The 20,092-nt window shown below is 52.6% G+C and overlaps 1 protein-coding gene across 3 annotated transcripts in view; it reads left to right on the top strand.

Moving 5' to 3' along the window:
* col5a1 (procollagen, type V, alpha 1) overlaps positions 1–20,092 on the top strand; it is a 182,140-nt gene that overhangs the window by 88,957 nt on the left and 73,091 nt on the right. For all 3 annotated transcript variants that reach the window (XM_052037401.1, XM_052037400.1, XM_052037402.1), the window contains exons 10-20: positions 2,426–2,467; positions 2,710–2,772; positions 4,524–4,598; positions 8,003–8,095; positions 11,065–11,121; positions 13,166–13,219; positions 14,246–14,299; positions 17,177–17,230; positions 17,391–17,444; positions 19,860–19,913; positions 20,023–20,067. In XM_052037401.1, coding sequence (XP_051893361.1) covers positions 2,426–2,467; positions 2,710–2,772; positions 4,524–4,598; positions 8,003–8,095; positions 11,065–11,121; positions 13,166–13,219; positions 14,246–14,299; positions 17,177–17,230; positions 17,391–17,444; positions 19,860–19,913; positions 20,023–20,067 — 645 coding nt within the window. The remainder of the gene's footprint in view (positions 1–2,425; positions 2,468–2,709; positions 2,773–4,523; positions 4,599–8,002; positions 8,096–11,064; positions 11,122–13,165; positions 13,220–14,245; positions 14,300–17,176; positions 17,231–17,390; positions 17,445–19,859; positions 19,914–20,022; positions 20,068–20,092) is intronic.

The following is a 20,092-nucleotide window of genomic DNA, read 5'->3' as shown; positions in this document are numbered from 1 at the left end:
TGTGTAAATCTGCTTGGAACTAACTCTCCCTCAGCTGGACGTTGGAACATCTGCACTGTAACCTCTGTTGATTGTGAAGTTGCATTAATGCGGGAGTGACTAACGTAGCCAGCGCTCAGTTTCCCAACACTGACCATCTGGTGAAATGCCTGATGTGTGGGTATGGGATAGTTAAAGGGTTTAGTGTTCTGTTCCTTGAGAGCTCCGATCAGGAACACGGAGGTGAAGGGCAGCATTCCCAGGTCGGGCGCTGGTGGGTTTGCCGCTCAACTCAATCATCCCAGCTGCTCCATAGAGCAAACAATCCCAGCTCCTGAATGCAAGCACCAATCTGGCACACTGGAAGTTGGAACTGTGACCTTAACCTTTCCCTGGGACCTGGAACAGAAATTTCAGTGTTCCTTGGGAAGAGTAGTTAAAGGCACCCACCACAATCCTGACTTCTCAGAACACCTCTAGAGCTGCAATATTCACCCACTGACATGCCCTTTCTTAAAATTACCACCCAACTAGATGCTGCCTGTGGCACATTCCCCAAAACAAAAGTGCTAGTCTTCTATGTTGAGCTGTGATTATTTTCCAACATTCCCTTTTCTCCCAAGTTCACTTAGCTTGTATTTTCATGTTGCTGCTGCTTTATTTAGACCAACAGCGTAAAAGATAGGGAGCATGGAGACGTGTGGTTGAAGGGTAAAAGTGTAGGGACACAGGAACATGGGAATGCATGGATAGTAACATGGCAGCATAGCAACATATGAAAGAAGAGGGAGAGAAATGGAAAATGCTCGAAGAACTCAGCCAGTCGGGCAGCATCCGTGAGCAATTTTGAGCCCTGTATCTAAGGAAGGATGTGCTGGCCCTAGAGAAGATCCAGAGGAGGTTCACAAGAATGATCCCAGGAATGAAAGGCTTAAGCAGCGTTTGATGGCTCTGGGCCTGTACTCGCTGGAGTTCAGAAGGATAAGGGGGGGATCTCACTGAAACCTAGCAGATACTGAAAGGCCTGGATAGAATGGACATGGAGAGGATGTTTCCATCAGTAGGAGAGTCTAGGATCGAGGGCACAGCCTCAGAATAAAGGAACGTCCCTTTAGAGGAGGAATTTCTTCAGCCAGAGGGTGGTGAATCTGTGGAATTTGTTGCCACAGTGGGCTGTGGAGGTCAAGTCATTGGGTGTATTTAAGGCAAAGATTGATGGGTTCTTGATTGGTGAGGGGATTAAGGGTTACAGGGAGAAGGCGGGAGAATGGGATTGAAAAAAATGTCAGTCATGATTGGTGAAGCAGACTTGATGGGCCGAATGGCCTAATTCTCCTCTTATATCTTATGGTCTGTGGAAAGACCAACTAGTCAATGTTTCACCTCAGTAGCTCTGCCTCAGGATTGGGTGTAGAGTGGAAGATTTACAGATTTCAGAGCTGGGGGAAGGAGTGAAGTGTAAAACAAAAGCCTAACTGGAGATGAGTTAAGACAGACCAGGTAACATAGAGCACAAGTACTGACCGTTAGCAGGGCATTTTATAGAAACGAGAGGGAGAAGGGAACTTAAGCAGAATAATGGGAAATGATGAGAGAGCAATTGGAAAATTCAGTGTTCATTCCAGAGGGTTGCAGAGTGCCTGGCAGGAAGATAAGATGTTGTTCTTTTAGTTTATGTTGGGCCTCCCTATGGCAGTAGAGGAGAAGAGAGAGACCTGGGGCAGGTGCACGGTAATATAGGGCCACAGCGAAATAAACCACTCTGGATGAAGGGGCTTTAATTGTCTTCTGAGCTTGAACTTCTCCTTTCCCGAAGTTTGATGGTACGAGGGAGCAGCATTAATGTTGTGAGGATGCACAGGGAGCTGTAGAGGTGAGGTACTGAGTCACGGTGTGATTAACATTGATGTTATGTCATCTCTCTTGCATACAAAAGAGCCAGTATCTCTCTCCCCTGTATACAAACTGCCCTTTAAATCCCTGCCTTCTATATTATCTGTCACATAAAATTCTTAACTGTCCATTAAATCCCTTAACTGTCCATTAAATCTCTCTCCGGGTCTAACCTGTCTTGTGTGTCTCTCCCTGGGGTTAATCTGCCCTCTGTGTCTCTCCCCCCGGGGTTGATCTGCCCTCTGTGTGTCTCCCCCCGGGGTTAATCTGCCCTCTGTGTCTCTCCCCTGGGTTGAATCTGCCCTCTCTGTCTCCCCCTGGGTTGAATCTGCACTCTGTGTCTCTCCCCCCGGGGTTAATCTGCCCTCTGTGTTTCTTTTTCCAGGTTTATTCCGATGCCCATCTCCCTCCTGCATTGAAGCTGCCCTTAGCTCCTTGCTGCAGATACCCTCCCCAAGCGTGCAGTGTAATTCCGACCCTCTAATCCTGTTACTGAGTGCACAGTCTGACTGTTGAATTTACGTTTATTAATTGTGACTTTTCCTCATTCCAGGGCATGCTGATTGAAGGCCCCCCAGGGTTTGAAGGTCCACCTGTAAGTCACATGTTCCAAAGTCCTAAGGACACATTTGGGACTTTTTTTGTATTTTTCTCACCATATTTATAACTGCACACTTGTCGAATTGCTAACACGTGTGGTGTTTGGATTTCTCTGCAGCAAGAATGTTTAAAGTGTCGTCTCTTGTTAATACTCGGGGCCCCATTGTTTCTCTGCTGCCTCCCTCTGTTGACTGTTGTCTGATGCTGGATTCAGGCCTTTCCCTTGCTGTTTTACAGGGTAGACCAGGGCAAGCTGGGCCTCCTGGGCCTCCTGGGCCTGTTGGTGATCCTGGTTTGAGGGTGAGTGAGAGTGTTTGAAGCTTTACATGCACTGCATGGAGAAGAGCGATTAATCTGCGGGACTTCTTCCAAAACTCCTGAAGCAATTAAACTGATTGCGAGTTCCAGCCTGTTCTGACTCAGAGCAACGATAAAAGCTTTGGGGAAAACTGCCAGAATCTTAAAGCAACCCAGAGATTGTAGCTGAGGTCTCAAGCCGTTAAACAACTGGACAAAGTAATCTATCTTTGCCCTCTTCTTAGCCGCGTACTTTGGCAAGGGGAACGGGGAGGGTGGGGTTAGGGGTGGTGGTGGTGGTGGAGGGGGGGGTGTTAGTGAGATAAGGGTTGGGGTGAAGAGGTAGGAAGGAAGGGGGAGGAGGGCAGGGGTGGTGAGGAGGGTGAGGGAGGGGTGGAGAGGAGGAGGGGGAGAGGTGGGCAGAGGATTGTTTGGGTCGGGGAGTGATGAGGAGTACGAAAAGGGAAGGAAGAGGTGTTGGAGGAGAGGGTGTATAAGTGGGGAGGCAGGCTGGTTGGCAAGTAATGGAAGAGAGTTGGAGGGTTGAGTTGAAGGCGGGATGCAGAAAAGAATTGATGGAGAAGGTTGGGGAGTCTATGCATGTGATCCGACTTCTAATGCGTGGTCTCTCGGGTGTTTCCTAAAGTACGTCTCCAGGCAGCTCTGGGTGGAGTTTAAACTGGGAGAAATTAATTGGCACCATTTGGCAGGGAGCTGTTTGTTCCATGTGACTCAACCTGACCAATCCAGGGCCGCCAAGTCTCATTACTCTGGGACCGTTCACTGCCCTTTGAAGATACTCAGAGGAAGAGGGGGATGAGGTTCCCTCCGCCTGCCTCATGCCGCCTTTAATTCCCATTTACAGTTGACCTCAGCCAGTCCCACAGTCTGTAATCTTCCCAGCTCTCTGTTCTAGACCCTGGCCTTAATCCTGTAAATCCCACACTTCCTGCTCTCTCCCAGGGCAGGTCCCGAGTCGAGAAGGTTGGCACTCTCTCAGTTACCCAGCTTTTGGAGCACTGTCTGCTCACTTCAAGCAATGTAGGGGACGTCCCACAGGCTTGGAGCAGAACCTCAAATACTGCTCTCACTTTTTGATCTCGCTGCTTTCCCGAGTAGGATGGACACAAAATTTCAGCCTTGTGTACTTGACAAATTCTCCAGGACCACAAAAAAGTAAAACACAAAAGCCTATTGCAATACTTTACATCTTCTAGCCTCAGCTGAGAGAACGTTGCTGGGACTTTAAACCCCTCCCTGCATTAACTCAGTGTCATTCACAGATTCTCACTGCCACCTCATGGGCAATGGCTGTCATTGCAGGCAGTCTCTGCTTTGGCTCCTGCAGACAGACTCTCAGAGAGGTCTGTCGCTCCCAGACCCTTCCCCTTCTCCTCAAACCTAAAACCTTTCTCCCTGAGTTCCTCCCTGCCCCCAAATCCTCTCTCTCAGCACCCCTCAGCCCTACCCACCTCTTCTTTCTCCTTAATCCCCTTTATTTTAAAACTTCTCCCTCACCCCCCCCTTCATCTCAACCTCCCGTGGCACCCATTGAGACAGTCTCTTACCTGGCTCTCTGAAGCCCCTTCACTCTTGAGTCCTCTCACCCCTTGAAACCCCTTTTCCACCTGGAATCCCTTCGTCCCCTGAACCCCATCACCACTCCCCCCTGAAATCCTGGGGTAGTGAGTTCAGCTGTTTCTCTGCCGCAGTGTTGTCTCTCCATTTCTAACCTCTGCTTTCTCCACTGCCAGGGCCCAGTAGGTCGATCTGGCCTTCCTGGAGCTGACGGGTTACCTGGACCCCCAGGGACCCTCCTTATGCTGCCTGTAAGTACAATCTGATTAACTTCTGGTTACCACCACTCTGATTTGAAACCCTGTACGTACAAACTCCCGGGCGTACCTGGGAACTGCAGTCGTTAGGCTGTAGGTGGGTGAAGACATTCCCAACCCTGTTCCCGAGTCACACAGCCCAACAAGTCGCTGTGGTCTCTGGGCTGCTGACTTCAGTGTCCCAGCAGGGCTTCTGTTGATCACTGAGGACCCCACAGTGCCAGTTTGTGCTCATGAGACCCAATCCCAGAACAAGGTAAGATATAAAGTTCCCTCCACATTGTCCCATCAAACACTCCCAGGGCAGGGGCAGCACGCCTGGCGCACCTTGCATTCTGAGTGAGAGTCCACTGATCTTCCTGAAGAAATGCCATCTGAATCCAAAAGGAGAAAGCTCCTCGGTCACACATCCCATTACAGAGGACCTATGATTGCCAGTCGGTCTTCTCCCCTGCAAAAATTGGTTGGGAGAAACGTTTGGAAGTCCCAGTAGGTCAGTAGTGGCTAAACTGCCTGCTCGAGGAGCTGAGCCTTGGAGCACCACTCACCTCTTCAGTCTGAAGTAAGCCGCAGCATTGCTGAAGAAGCCCAGCAAGATCCGGAGGTGAAGTTCATCACTTGTCAACCGTGCTGGACAAGGGTCCACCACTCCCTAGGGGTCCCAAGCGTTCATCCTAAACGCTCAATACTGTGGTTCTGGGTGGTATCTCACTCCTGCCCCCTGGCCTTTTCTGCCAAGATCCAGGAGAAGCTTCTTGATTTCTTCTGGGACAAGAAGCAAGTCTGGGTCTGTGGCAACACACACAAAGTGCTAGAGGGACTCCGCACGTCAGGAAATAAACACATTGACGTTTCGAGTGGAGACCCTTCATCGGGACCCATGATGCTGCCTGACCTGCTGAGTCCCTCCAGCATTTTATGTGTGTTGCTCCAGATCCCAGCATCTGCAGAATCCCCTGCGCCTGGATCTGCGGCGCAGTGCTGAGTCTGTGGATTGAGAAGGGTGCCCCATGACTGACCGTAGTAATGGCTCTGTGCTCCCTCAGACGCTGTGTGGAGAAACGTGCGTCCTCTGCAGGGGCACTGCCTGTTACGTGCCTGTCTGAGGGAGCTGCCTGTGCTTTACTGCGACCTTTTCAGAGTCTGGTTTGTTGTCACCTCCGGACAGACAGGTGGTTAAGGAAGAGTTAGTGGCTGTCAGGGCAATGGTGTACGCTGGTCTCTCTTCAGATTGTATAAATCTTTCACCTCTTACTAAAGATATGGGGACGGGCTGGTTGATGGGACAGTGAGCTGCGTCACACCAAGGCTCGTGGCTGAGGTTTCTAGGAGCACTGCCACAGGGAGGGTCCAGGGTCTTGGGCAATCCCGACCAGCTGAGTCGTTCATCAGACCCAGGCTGCAGGAGCTTCACACGCTCAGAAATGCTCTCCTTGCTGTTCCACACCATGGAAGTATTCCCTGTACAGACTGCTCCTGCACATTCCCAACTTCCTCTGTCTTATCCGCAGTCCTGACATGCCATGGAGGTTTGTTCTGCAACCCGGCTGTGGCAAGGGTCACTAGTGGAGGTCCTTCTGTTTGTGTGAGTCCTCCCCTTTACCTTGGGGACTTGGGGTGGAAGGTGTTGCACAGAGCAGTCCAGTTCAACAGACTTCTTAACAGGTTCATGGGCTGAAACGAGTCATGTTATTGTCACATGTACCGAGATACAGTGAGAAGTTTTTGTTTGTGTGCCATCCAGACAGATCATTCCCTGTATAATTATGTCAAGGTAGTAAAAAGGAAAAAAAAATAGAATGCAGTTACAGTTACAGAGAAAGTGCAGTGCAGGTAGACAAATAAGATGCAAGAGCCATTACGAGGTGATTGAGAGATCAGGCGTTCATCCTTATCATGTAAGAGGTCTGTCCAAGATTCTTATATTGTAGCCCCTGTCTGATTATTTAAGGGGCTGCGCTTCACATTCTGGCTGCACCAACCCCAAGCTCCCGATCTTTGGGCACCCGGCAGGGGAAGTGGTGCGTATCTGCTGGGGGACCTCCTCGTTGGTCTGCTCCAGGGCCTCACTGAGAGATCCAGGGAGCAGGCTGCCTGGGGACCACCCAACCTGATCACCTGCCCCTTTTCCAAGTCCTGTGGTTCCTGGAGAGAGAATGCATGGTGTTTGCTCCTTCTATGCAAAGGGAAGTGACCAGAGCTGAAGTGTGTCCCGGCACAGAGGATAACGATTCATTTTTTTGTTATTTCTTTTAACAACTGAATCGTCACGTGCGCTGAGAAACAGTCAAAGACTTTTGTCTGGATGGCACGCAAACAAAGTTTTTCACTTTTTCTCGGTACATGTGACAATAACAAACTAATCCCAAATTGGAGGCCTGGGCAGAAAGGACAATAGAAATAAACTGGTCGGTTAGAGACTAAAGCTCCCACCACATTGTCCGACCAAACACTCCCAGGGCAGGGACAACCCGTGAGACGTAACGCCATCATCAGGGCAGGGTGGGAATTACCATGACATTGAAGTACAAATGTACAATGTGGTTTCCTTGTAATCACAAAGAAGGCGCGCCAGCGTCTTTACTTTCTTAGAAGGTTAACGAGGTTCAGTATGCCACCGAACACTCTAACAAGCTTCTTCAGATGTACTGTTGAAAGTATCCTGACTGGTTGCATCATGGTCTGGTACAGCAATTTGAATATGCAGGAACATAAGAAGCTGCAGAGAGTAGTGAACTTAGCCCAATATACCACTGATACATCCCTCCCCACCATCGGTAGTATCTACATGAGGCGCTGCCTAAAGAAGGCGACTTCTATCATCAAAGATCCCCACCATCTGGGCCATCCCATCTTCTCACAGCTGCCATCGGGCAGGAGGTACAGGAGCCTGAAGTCCCATACCACCAGGTTCAAGAACAGCGACCTCCCTTCAACCATTCGGTTCTTGAACCAACCAGCACAACACTAATCAGTACCTCAGTATAGCAACACTGTGATCACTTTGCACCTCAGTGGACTTTGTTATTTTGTTCTAATTGTGTTCTTGTAAAAATTGTGTATAATTTATGTTTTTCTTGTGAATGTTGTGTATCTAGTGCTACGTGCCTGTGACGCTGCTTCAAGGAAGGTTTTCAGTGCACCTGTGCACCCATGTACTTGTGCACATGACAATAAACTAGTCTTTGATTTGGTCACTGGTCTCCATTTGGGGGGGGGGCTTGTATCACAGTCCGGTGTAAACAAAACCATGTTGTATCGCGAGTAACACTCCTGTCTTCACTGTCCCTGCCAACGAAGTGTAGCATTAGCTCAAACGTGGGGTGATCCCCATGAGGTGGATCACCAGACTTCCCGTTTCTGCTCCCAGCACTGATTCCGGCTCTTTTTCCTCTTAGTTTCGGTTCACTGGAGGTGGCAGCGCCGGAGAGAAGGGACCAATGGTGTCGGCCCAAGAAGCTCAAGCACAGGCAATATTACAACAGGCCCGGGTGAGTTCCAGCCGTCGGGAGCTCAGGATCTGGGTGGTAACCTGGGAAAGAGCCTGACAGGGTGGCACCCTGCTTCATAGAATATAGAACGCTACAGCACAGTACAGGCCCTTGGGCCCACAATGTTGTGCTGACATTTTATCCTGCTCTAAGATCTATCTAACCCTTCCTTCCCACATAGCCCCCTATTTTTCTATCATTCATGTGTCTATCTAAGAGCCTCTTAAATGTTCTTAATGTATCTGCCCCCACAACCTCTGCCAGCAGTGCGTTCCACGCACCCACCACTCGCTGTGTAAAAAAACTTACCCCTTACATCATTTACTGGATTGGTCTCCAAATAACTAAATGAATCTGGAGTTGGAAACTGTGTCATTACTAGTGACCATGAGACTACTGGATTATCATGAAAGCCATTTTGTTCATTAGCGTTCTTCAGGGAGGACCTGATGTCCTTGCCCATTGCAGCCTGTTTATGACTGTGAACACATTAGCTGCTCTCCGAAATGGCCCCACTACCTGCTCAGTTCAGGGCCAATAAACGCTGGCCTTGCCAGTGAAAGAGACAAAAGTCATCACATGCTGTCTGTCTGGGGATTTGTCCTTCTCCCCGTGAAAGTGTGGGTATCCCCCGGGTGCTTGGCTTTCCTCGCACTTCCCAGAAACGTGCTGGTGGGTTAATTGGCTACTGTGGATTATCCCAGGGGAAGGTTAATGGCAAAATGAATCCAAAGCACAGTTGGTGGGCACGTATGAATGCAAGTAAGATTCGGGGTCACAGAAAAATAAAGAGAGGGAGCATGGGACTGATGGGATTCTCCGGGGAAGCTGTTCTAAACCTGATGGGCCAACTGGCCTCCCTTTGGGTTGTAAGTACAGAGTCTAAGAAGATCACCCCATCACCTCAGGAGATCTCCCCTCCACATCCTCCAACCCGATTGTTCCCCATCCCCGCACTGCCCGATCCTACCTCCCACCCGCTGAGTTCCTCCAGCACTTCGTGTGTTGCACCAGATTCCGGCATCTGCAGCCTCCTACGTCTCCAAGGTAACCATCTCAGTCAGTTCGCTCCTTAATCCTCTACACCTGAGGCCAACCTGGTAAATATAACCAGTCGTTGTAATTTAAATCTACCAGAAGGAGGCCCAATACAGGTGGAGGTCAAGATTATCTCACCCCATTACTCTGAATGGATCAGTTGTGAAGACTTGGGATCAAGTCATGCCAGGTCTCCAACTGGGCCTTCCCGAGATGGTCCTGGGACCAGGATTTTAAGCATCGGCCAGGATGGCTCAGAATTTCAGGTTTAGTCTTTCCTGTGTCTGGGATTTGGGGACCTTTTCCCATTGCCAAAGGTAACGCCGTTGTCTGGGAGATTCACTGATGGTTTCACAGGTCAGGCGCCTGAAGATTGGAGGGAAATCACCAGGACTCAGCAGGGATTGGAGGAGGGAGGCAGTGGAGATGCGCAGCGGTTGGCCCTGCAGCCTCACAGCTCCAGGGGCCTGGGTTCACTCCTGACCTCTGCTGCTGTCTCTGTGGAGTTTGCATGTTCCCATGTGGGTTTCCCCCAGAGGCTCCAGTTTCCTCCCATGTGCAGAGAATGTGCTGTTGGTCAGTGAATTGGCCCGAGAGTTAGTGGATTGGAAGAGAATTGGGGGAGTTGATGGGAATGCAGGAGGAAAATAAAAGGGATCAGAGGCACTGGATGCTTGATGGTCAGTGCAGACATAGTGGGCCGAAGGGCCTGTTCCCCTGCTCTGACTCTATAACTATCTCTGCTCTTCACTCCCTTGGGGAGTTTCCACTCAGGGCACTTGATGCTCTTGAGGTGGGCAGATTCTGCCCCTCACCGTCAGTTGGGACCCAGGGTTTCAGCAGCAGTTAGACATTTCCTCTCATGTGGAGCTTAGTTGGGGGAATATCGATGTCCCTCCCTCCTCCTCGCAACCCATAGAGAGTCTGGAGTATGTCCAGAATGTCTCTCCAAGTGAGGGAGTGCTGAGGGCGTGCTGCACTGTCAGAGGGGCAGTACTGAGGGAGTGCTGCACTGTCAGAGGGGCAGTGCTGAGGGTGTGCTGCACTGTCAGAGGGGCAGTACTGAGGGAGTGCTGCACTGTCAGAGGGGCAGTGCTGAGGGAGTGCTGCACTGTCAGAGGGGCAGTGCTGAGGGTGTGCTGCACTGTCAGAGGGGCAGTACTGAGGGAGTGCTGCACTGTCAGAGGGGCAGTACTGAGGGAGTGCTGCACCGTCAGAGGGGCAGTGCTGAGGGAGTGCTGCACCGTCAGAGGGGCAGTACCGAGGGAGTGCTGCACCGTCAGAGGGGCAGTACCGAGGGAGTGCTGCACCGTCAGAGGGGCAGTACTGAGGGAGTGCTGCACCGTCAGAGGGGCAGTACTGAGGGAGTGCTGCACCGTCAGAGGGGCAGTACCGAGGGAGTGCTGCACCGTCAGAGGGGCAGTACTGAGGGAGTGCTGCACTGTCAGAGGGGCAGTACTGAGGGAGTGCTGCACCGTCAGAGGGGCAGTGCTGAGGGAGTGCTGCACCGTCAGAGGGGCAGTGCTGAGGGAGTGCTGCACTGTCAGAAGGGCCATCTTTCAGGTGAGGCATTACCCCAATGTCATACCTGGCCTCCAATTTGGACAAATTGCGTGACAGCAGAGACCCTTGGAGATGACTGGCTTGTAAAAATAGCACCCTGACAGAATAGAGAAAGGTTTCCATCTGCACTCTGCTCCCTGGATACCCCAAAGCACTTTACAGCCAATGAGCCGGATGAATGTTATAAGCCGGGTAGTTTCTGCCCAGCAAGCTCCCTCAGTGATGGCGTGGTGTGTTTTAGTAACGTTGGTGAGTGTTAAATTCTAGCCTAGGAAACAAGAGCACCCCTACTCTTTGTAATCTCAGTCATAAAACATTTGAAGTTTGTTTTGCATTTGTGATGGAGGATTTTTCTGTTTGTCTAACAGCTGGCGTTGCGAGGTCCATCGGGACCAATGGGATTGACTGGCAGGCCTGGTCCCATGGTAAGTATTGGGCATTGGTTATTAGTTTATTATTGTCACATGCACCAAGATACTGTGAAAAGCTTTTCTTTGCATGCTATCCAGACAGATCATTCCATACGTAAGTACAGCCAGGCAGTACAAAGGGAAAAGCAATAACAGAATGCAGAGTATAGTGTTACTTATAGAGCCAGTGCAGGTAGACAAGTAAAGTGCAAGGGCCATGAGGAAGTAGACTGAGAGATCAAGAGTTCATCTTTATCGCGCAAGAAGTCCTTTCAAGACAGTGGGATAGAAGCTGTCCTTAAGCCTGGTGGTACATGTTCTCAAGGTTTCCCTCTTCTCCCCCCCTTCCATCAGGCAGAAGATATAAATGTCCAGGGTGGTGAGGTCTTTGATTATGTTGGCTGCTTTCCTGAGGCAGCGGGAAGTGTAGACAGAGTCAATGGAGGGGAGGCTGGTTTCCGTGATAGACTGGGCTGTGTCCACAACTCTTTGCAATTTCTTGTGGTCTGGCTTTGGGAAGGCACCATTGTCACTGGGTCTCTGGTACACAGGTGGAACTGACCATGCTCTCCCTGCCCACAGATCACGATCAAACCAGAGAGTCACTCAATCCACAGGTCAGTGGGCTGGCTGGTAAATGGAGCCAGCTTCATTTGATCAGTCCCAGGGAAGTGGAGTCTACGATATCTGTTTCCTTGGCAAAGGAAGTCAGTTCAGTTATGATTCTCCTAACTCGGAAGGTTATTCTCAGTGACCCTTCACTCTGACAGCTGAGAACCTGGCTCCGAGGAGGTGGCGCTGAGAGAGTGCCTCCCAAATCAGACTCCAGGCAGCAGGGAGGGAGGGGAAAGAGTAAAGAGGAGAGGTAGGGTGAGGAGTAGGAGGTGGGAAAGGATGAGAGGGGAGAGGGATTGCAGAGAGGAATGGGAGTAAGGAGAGGAGGGGTGGGAAGCAAAGAGGAGCAGAAAGGGAAGGGAGAAGAGGGGAGGAATATAGAGGTGATTGTAAGGCAGAGGGAGTGAAGAAGAGTCTGAAGCAACAAACAGTCTTCTGGAGGAACTCAGCAGGTCGAGCAGCATCTGTGGGGGGTGGGGAGGAACTGTCAGCATTTCAGGTCGAGACCCTGCATTAATAAGAGGGTGGGGCTGAGTGGGAGAAGTGGTAAAGAAAAGGTTGGAGAGTTGTAGGTGAGAAGCAGTTATTGGAGATGAGGGTGGAGGGAGGAGAGGGAAGGGGGAGGGGGTAGCCACATTAGGGCAGGGGGCCTGGACGCCAAACTCCCTGAGACCTCACTCCGTCCATCAGAGTTTGATGGGAGTTCAGGACAAGGATCATGTAAGATCCCTTCCAGTGTAAGTGTGTACCTCAGGGGTCCCTGACGGTACAGTCTGTTATAAACACTGCCCCATGGAGTCGGACTCCAACACCTTCGCCATAGACTGGCCCACAGGCTCTGTAGATGACAACCAGCAACTGCAGCGTCAAGCCAGGCAGTTAAAGATGGGCAGGTCACTCCAGGATCCTACTTGAGAAGCCTTTAGAGAGAGATTGGCAGAGTCTGATATCACTGAGGATGGGAGGCTGTAGGGGGTCAACCCAGGGAGTGATAGAGCAGTTACCTGGGGTGGGATGAGGGATCTGTGGGACCTGAGGTTGTATGTGCTGGGATTGTGCAGAGGGCTGTGTGTGCTGGGATTGTGCAGAGGGCTGTGTGTGCTGGGATTGTGCAGAGGGCTGTGTGTGCTGGGATTGTGCAGGGGGCTGTGTGTGCTGGGATTGTGCAGGGGGCTGTGTGTGTTGGGATTGTGCAGGGGGCTGTGTGTTCTGGGATTGTGCAGGGGGCTGTGTGTGCTGGGATTGTGCAGGGGGCTGTGTGTGCTGGGATTGTGCAGGGGGCTGTGTGTGCTGGGATTGTGCAGGGGGCTGTGTGTGCTGGGATTGTGCAGGGGGCTGTGTGTGCCAGCCAGCCCAAGGATTGTGTGGGGAGGGTTTGTGTGTCAAAGGGCCTGTTTTGCTCTGGAACCTCACATCCTGTAACTGTCTTAATCTCTTTCCTCAGGGGCCACCTGGATACTCTGGAATAAAAGGTGAAATGGGAGACCTGGGTCCTCAGGTGAGTGAGAGTAACAGGAAGAAGCCTTAACCACCAATTCACGTAAAGATCTGGTCCAAGAGTTCTGTGATAACTTCCTCGGTGCTCCTGCTGCTCTGGGCAGGAATCCTCAGCAAAACCGGGGCAGGAATCCTCAGCAAAACCGGGGCAGGAATCCTCAGCAAAACCAGGACAGGAATCCTTGGTATCCAGAAGAGTTGCGTTGATATCCATTGCGTTTCCGTATCCAGTTACTGACACAAAGAACATTTGTTTTGCACCAACTACACCCGCTGCTCCCCACCTTAGCTCATCCCCTTTACTCATTCCTTCCCTTCCTCAGTCTGTACCCCCTCCTTGAGGGGGCGCTGAACCGTCAGAGGGACAGTACTGAGGGAGTACTGAACCGTCAGAGGGGCAGTACCAAGGGAGTGCTGCACCGTCAGAGGGGCAGTACCGAGGGAGTGCTGCACCGTCAGAGGGGCAGTACCGAGGGAGTGCTGCACTGTCAGAGGGGCAGTACCGAGGAAGTCTGCACTGTTGATGGTGTCATTATTCTGATTAAGTCAGTTCTTCACCTACTTTCTCAGTGGGCATTAGAGAGTGATGATACCATAAGATAGATGTGTTGGACAATATAACCAGCATCTCTGAAATAGGTTATCTGTCATGCTCACATTGCAGTTTGTGGGAGATTGCTGTGCTCAAACCAGCTGCATTTCCCAGGGTCTCCACTGCTTTGTTGGCTGTGAACTGTCCCCGGGTGGCCGGAGGTTGTGAAAGGCCCCATAGTGAGGCCCCCACAGGATTTGGTCCTGACCATTGATTCATTGATTCAGTCATAACAATGCTGAACTAGCAATGTTGTCAGAGGCTATTAACCCTTTCATTGCTGTGTGGGTCTAGAGCCACATAAGGGCTAGGTGAGGTAAGGATGACCAGTTACCATGCCTGAAGGTAATTGATGTAATGAACTGTTTGATGCGCAGACGCTGCTCATGGTCATTGATGGCTTCCATTAACCTTCTCGCCCTCCCTTTAACCTAGGGTCCAAGAGGCGCCCAAGGTCCACCTGGTCCCACAGGGAAGCCAGGTCGCAGGGTGAGTATGCCCCATCCTGAGGGAGTGCCCTTGTCTCTGGGGGCTCTAGAGAGCTGAGGCTGTGGAACGGGGAGGGGGTCCCACCATACACATGGGACAGGTAGAGGTGGGACGGGGCTGTGCACAGAGGATCTCTGAGAGTTTGGGCTCAGTGAAGTAGGGGTTCGTGAGCAGAATGAGAAGAATCGGGCAGGAGAGAGATCTGGGGGTGAGGGGGAAGGGGGAGGGCAGCGGGTGATGGGGAGGAGAGGGAGGGGGTGATGGGGAGAGGGAGGAGGTGGGGAGAAGGGGTGAGGGGGAAAGGGAGGGCAGGGGGTGAGGGGGAGGAGAGAGGGAAGGGATGAGGGGAGGAGAGAGGGAGGGGGTGAGGGGGAGGAGAGGGAGGGGTGATGGGAAGGGGGTGAGAGGAGGGGTGATGGGAAGGGGGTGAGGGGAGGAGAGAGGGAGTGGGATGGGGGGAGGAGAGATGGAGGGGGTGAGGAGGAGGAGAAGGAGGGGTGATGGAAGGGGGTGAGGGGAGGGGTGATGGGAAGGGGGTGAGGGGGAGGCAAGAGGGAGTGGGGTGAGGGGGAGGAGAGAGGGAGTGGAGTGGGGGAGGAGAGACGGAGTGGGGTGGGGGGGAGGAGAGGGGAGTGGGGTGAGGGGGAGGAGAGAGGGAAGGGGTGAGGGGGAGGAGAGAGGGAGTGGGGTGAGGGGGACGAGAGAGGGAGTGGGGTGAGGGGGAGGAGAGAGGGAAGGGGTGAGGGGGACGAGAGGGAGTGGGGTGAGGGGGAGGAGAGAGGGAAGGGGTGAGGGGGACGAGAGGGGGAGTGGGGTGAGGGGGAGGAGAGAGAGAAGGGGTGAGGGGGATGAGAGGGGGAGTGGGGTGAGGGGGAGGAGAGAGGGAAGGGGTGAGGGGGACGAGAGGGAGTGGGGTGAGGGGGAGGAGAGAGGGAAGGGGTGAGGGGGACGAGAGGGAGTGGGGTGAGGGGGACGAGAGAGGGAAGGGGTGAGGGGGACGAGAGGGAGTGGGGTGAGGGGGACGAGAGAGGGAGTGGGGTGAGGGGGAGGAGAGGGGGAGTGGGGTGAGGGGGAGGAGAGAGGGAAGGGGAGGGGGACGAGAGAGGGAGTGGGGTGAGGGGGAGGAGAGAGAGAAGGGGTGAGGGGGACGAGAGAGGGAGTGGGGTGAGGGGGACGAGAGAGGGAGTGGGGTGAGGGGGAGGAGAGGGGGAGTGGGGTGAGGGGGAGGAGAGAGAGAAGGGGTGAGGGGGATGAGAGGGGGAGTGGGGTGAGGGGGAGGAGAGGGGGAGTGGGGTGAGGGGGAGGAGAGAGGGAAGGGGGGAGGGGGAGGAGAGAGGGAAGGGGGGAGGGGGAGGAGAGAGGGAAGGGGTGAGGGGGACGAGAGGGAGTGGGGTGAGGGGGAGGAGAGAGGGAAGGGGTGAGGGGGAGGAGAGACGGAGTGGGGTGAGGGGGACGAGAGAGGGAGTGGGGTGAGGGGGAGGAGAGAGGGAAGGGGGAGGGGGACGAGAGAGGGAGTGGGGTGAGGGGGAGGAGAGAGAGAAGGGGTGAGGGGGACGAGAGAGGGAGTGGGGTGAGGGGGACGAGAGAGGGAGTGGGGTGAGGGGGAGGAGAGGGGGAGTGGGGTGAGGGGGAGGAGAGAGAGAAGGGGTGAGGGGGATGGGAGGGGGAGTGGGGTGAGGGGGAGGAGAGGGGGAGTGGGGTGAGGGGGAGGAGAGAGAGAAGGGGTGAGGGGGAGGAGAGAGGGAAGGGGGGAGGGGGACGAGAGAGGGAGTGGGGTGAGGGGGAGGGGAGATGAAGGGGTGAAGGGAAGGAGAGAGGGAGTGGAAGGAAACTTTCGGTAACGCACTGAGCTGTCGTGGTCTGGAACACATCACTGGACAGCCAGGGGGAGTTACACATTTTGCGGTAACTTTCAAAGGGAGTTGGATAGAAGTTTGTGAAGAAGGAACTTGTAGCTGCATTGGGAAAGGGCAGGAGAAACCAGCGAATTGGAGAGCTGTCACAAAGACCCAGCAAAAACTCAATGGGCTGAATGGTCTCCTGTGCTGTGGAATTCGATGGGAACAGGATAAGGCTGGTGAACAAGCCACCTGGGGAAGTACAGGGCCCCAGGTGAGCAAGGCCACAGACTTCCTCCCCTCACCTGCTCCCTGGTCTCACCTGAGGATAGAGCAGCAAAGTCAGGCCATGAGGCATTTTTGCAGTCCTGATGAAGGGCCTCGACCCGAAACATCGTTTATTTCCCTCCATAGATGCTGCCTGACCTGCTGAGTTCCCCCAGCATTTTGTGTGTGTTGCTTCAGATTTCAGCATCTGCAGAATCTTGTGTCTCAGGCCATGAGGTGGTGGTGGGGAGCAGCGTTTGAAATTAAAGGCTTTGATGGGGGGACAGCGAGACATTGGTCGGGGAGATCAGAACAAGGGAACATATTCTTTAAGTTAGAGGCAAGCTGTTCAAGTTTCAGGAAGCAACTCGTACCACAAAGGACGGAAGAAGGTTAGGTTCACCATTCCCAGCTTCCAATAGCTGGTGCACTAGGAGTCAGCTGCAAACTTCAAGACCAAGGGAGCTCAGTTTTTTGTTGGGTTAAGTTATTAACATTTACAGAACCACAACAGGATATGTAGTTAGGATACAGATTCACTGTGATCTAAGTGAGGGGCCAGATGCATCCTCCTGTCTCTAAGGTTCTGGGGCTCTGAGTGTGGAAGGGTTTTCCCTTTCCAGGACTCCGCCAAGGCTCCTGACCTTGATCATGTCCAGTAACTTGTAGCCCTGTGAAGATCGCTCCTTCAGGAGGGGAGAGACCTGAAGCTCAGGGGGAATCCTGTGCGATGATCAGAAAGTTCTTGTGACTGACTTTTGTTTCGTTTCAGGGTCGAGCGGGAGCTGACGGAGCCAGAGGGATTCCAGGCGCTCCTGGACGAAAGGTAACCACAGAGCATGCAGCGATCCCAGCATGGGCACACTCTCCCATGTGCTGGTGTGTAGTGTAATGTCCAGGAGCAGAGACTGAGCCACACACGGCCCTGCTGTAGCAGGCAGGACCCAGACTTCTCCATGAAAATGAAACTCTTTCTTGGTTCGCAGGGTGATCGAGGCTTTGATGGGCTTCCTGGACTACCAGGGGAGAAGGGGAACAGAGTGAGTATTGTGCTCGGTCGCCAGAGTTGCTGGAGGGGCTGGGGGAAGGGTTGTGGGGGCAGTCGGCCACTTTCAGCCACGAAATGCACTTGAAACAGGAGCTTGCTGACTTTGGAGGTGAACATCTGTTGACCATGCCTCGGTGCACCTGTCCCTCGGTGTGCTGAGGGGAATGGAGAGGGACGGTTTTACTCTGTATCTCACGCCTGCTGTAATCCATCTCCGGTGTTCTCTCACCTGTCTGAGGCCCAGTTTAGTCAGCTCACCGACTGATCCCTTGTTCCAGCCTGAGGAGTTCTTTAATCGCTAGACTGATGTGAAGACACCTGTCAGTTCATGTCCATCAGTCCAGCCCTGCAGTGAACCCACCTGTGCTCCAGGAAGCTTCACGCCCTGTCTAATTTCTTTCAATCCCTGACTGAACACAGATTGTTAGAGGACCGGCTCTGTCTTAGAGCTGTAACATTTCCCATTGTGTTCTTTGTTGTATTTCTACCTGTCCTATGGATGCTCTCTGATTCTCACACCCCACCCCCCACCACACCGAACCACGATCCCCCTCCCGAACCATACACCCTCCCCACTCCCGAACCACAGACCCCCCACTCCAATGACACCACACTCCCCCCACTCCCGACACCACACTCCCCCCGAACCACGCTCCTTCTCCTGAACCACACCCCGCCTCCCAAACCAACCCCCCCAAACCACACTCCCCCTCCCGAACCATACCCCCCTCCTAAACCATAGCCCCCCCTTGTATACCACAGCACTCCCCTCCCGAACCAAAGCCCCCTCCCGAACCACAGCCCCCTCTCCCGAACCACAGTCCCCCTGCCAAACCACACTCCCCCTCCCGAACCACAGCCCCCCACCAAACCACACTCCCCCTCCCGAACCACCCCCCCCTGCCAAACCACACTCCCCCTCCCAAACCACAGCCGCCCCACCCCACCCCGCCGACACCACACTCCCTCTTCCAAACTATCTGTCCCCTTGTCCAGCAAACTCTCGGCAGTCTCACTCTGGGAGGCCCGGATTACTTGTACTGACTCCTGCTCCTTTGCAGAAGATACCCTCCAGCCCCTCCCTCACCATTATCCCCTACAGGAAGCAACCCCTGCTCTCCCAAATTTGTGACCTATACCCAACCACTCCCCGCCCCCTCCCACACAATCTGTCCGTCTGACTGAGAGTCTTAGGCAACTGTTCCTGGAGCTTATTTTCTCTAAAGAATTAAGGACTAAACAAAAATCCACAAAATTCAAACCATTTCATTGTAGTTTCACCGAATCTTCCCCCAAGGCTACACATTCTTTCTGCTCAAATTAAATTTTACCATGAAATGTTACTGTAGCAGCTCAATCGGGACTTGGGAAGATTCACAGGCAACAGCACCATCTGCTGAGGTCCTCCAGTAGTGCAGAACTTGTATTTATGGGTCACAGAAGCAAGAAACAAAGAATTGACAGTAAGCAGCATAAGGGCACATTAGGACAGGTGACTGATAGCTTGATCAAAGAGGCAGTTGTTACTGGGGGAGAGATGGTTAATGATGCCAAGAAGTTTAAAGGGGGCAATCTCAGACACAGAACAGCTAACTGTGCACACCAGGGGTGGAGCGATTCAAGTCCACAAAAACACAACAGGAGCGGGAGTAGGTCACCAGACCTCTCAAGCCTTCCCCACCATCCAATATGATCACAGCTGATCAGTGCTGGCTTCATCTCCTCTTCTGTTCCCCATAATCCCTTAATTCCTCAATCTTTCAAATATTTATCTAACTCCACCATAAAAGTATCCAAGGATCTAGCCTCCCCCACCCTCAGGGGCAGAGAATTCCAGAGATTCTCTGCCCTCTGAGGGAAAAAAAATCCATGCACCTCAAGTTTAAATGACTGGCCCCTTACCTTGTAATGATGTTCCTTTGTTTGAGGCTCTCTCACTGGTAAAAACTAAATCCAGGATGATGAGAGGCCAGAATTGGAGAATGGAGATCATGGAAGATGATAAACCTGCAGAAATTTCTCGAGAGAGAGAGACAGAGACAGAGAAAGGTTTTTGCAAAATGAGGATGAGAAACTTAAAACCAAGTATGACTGGACCAGGAATCAGTTCAGGGGTTCGAGCCTGGTAGGGTAGGAGGAGAGATGATCGCAATTGGAGGTGAGTTAGGACAGAAGGATACAGGCAGATAAAACGTAAGCAAAAACATAACAGTCAGGTCTTCAGGACAGTCTGATAGTGAAGCACAGAGAAAATACAAGACGGTGTCAAACAACGGGAAAGCACAGCGTTCAGTACCAAAGCAGACCATTGAATGAGGCTGGTTGTCAGATTGATGACCATTATAAATAATAACCCACAAGATGTAAATGATTAACTCACAGAGATCCGTTTGCTGTCTCTTTCCAGGGAGATGCAGGGCCTCAAGGACAACCTGGGCCACCGGGAGAGGATGGAGAGCGGGTGAGTAGGGCTGGATGGGGCATTAATGCAGACTCTGTCGCTGGGGCCATTCCCAGCAGCCCGCCTACAGATATCGCCACTGACCACAGCCTCTCGTTGTCTGTTATAGGGGGATGATGGAGAAGTCGGCCCACGAGGGTTGCCCGGTGAACCAGTGAGTACAACAGCTTAAGAGGGTT

Source organism: Pristis pectinata, chromosome 23 (assembly GCF_009764475.1).
Source record: "Pristis pectinata isolate sPriPec2 chromosome 23, sPriPec2.1.pri, whole genome shotgun sequence".
Taxonomy (NCBI): domain Eukaryota; kingdom Metazoa; phylum Chordata; class Chondrichthyes; order Rhinopristiformes; family Pristidae; genus Pristis; species Pristis pectinata.
Note: the sequence above shows the minus strand (reverse complement) of the source record. Positions and strands in the feature narration are given on the sequence as shown.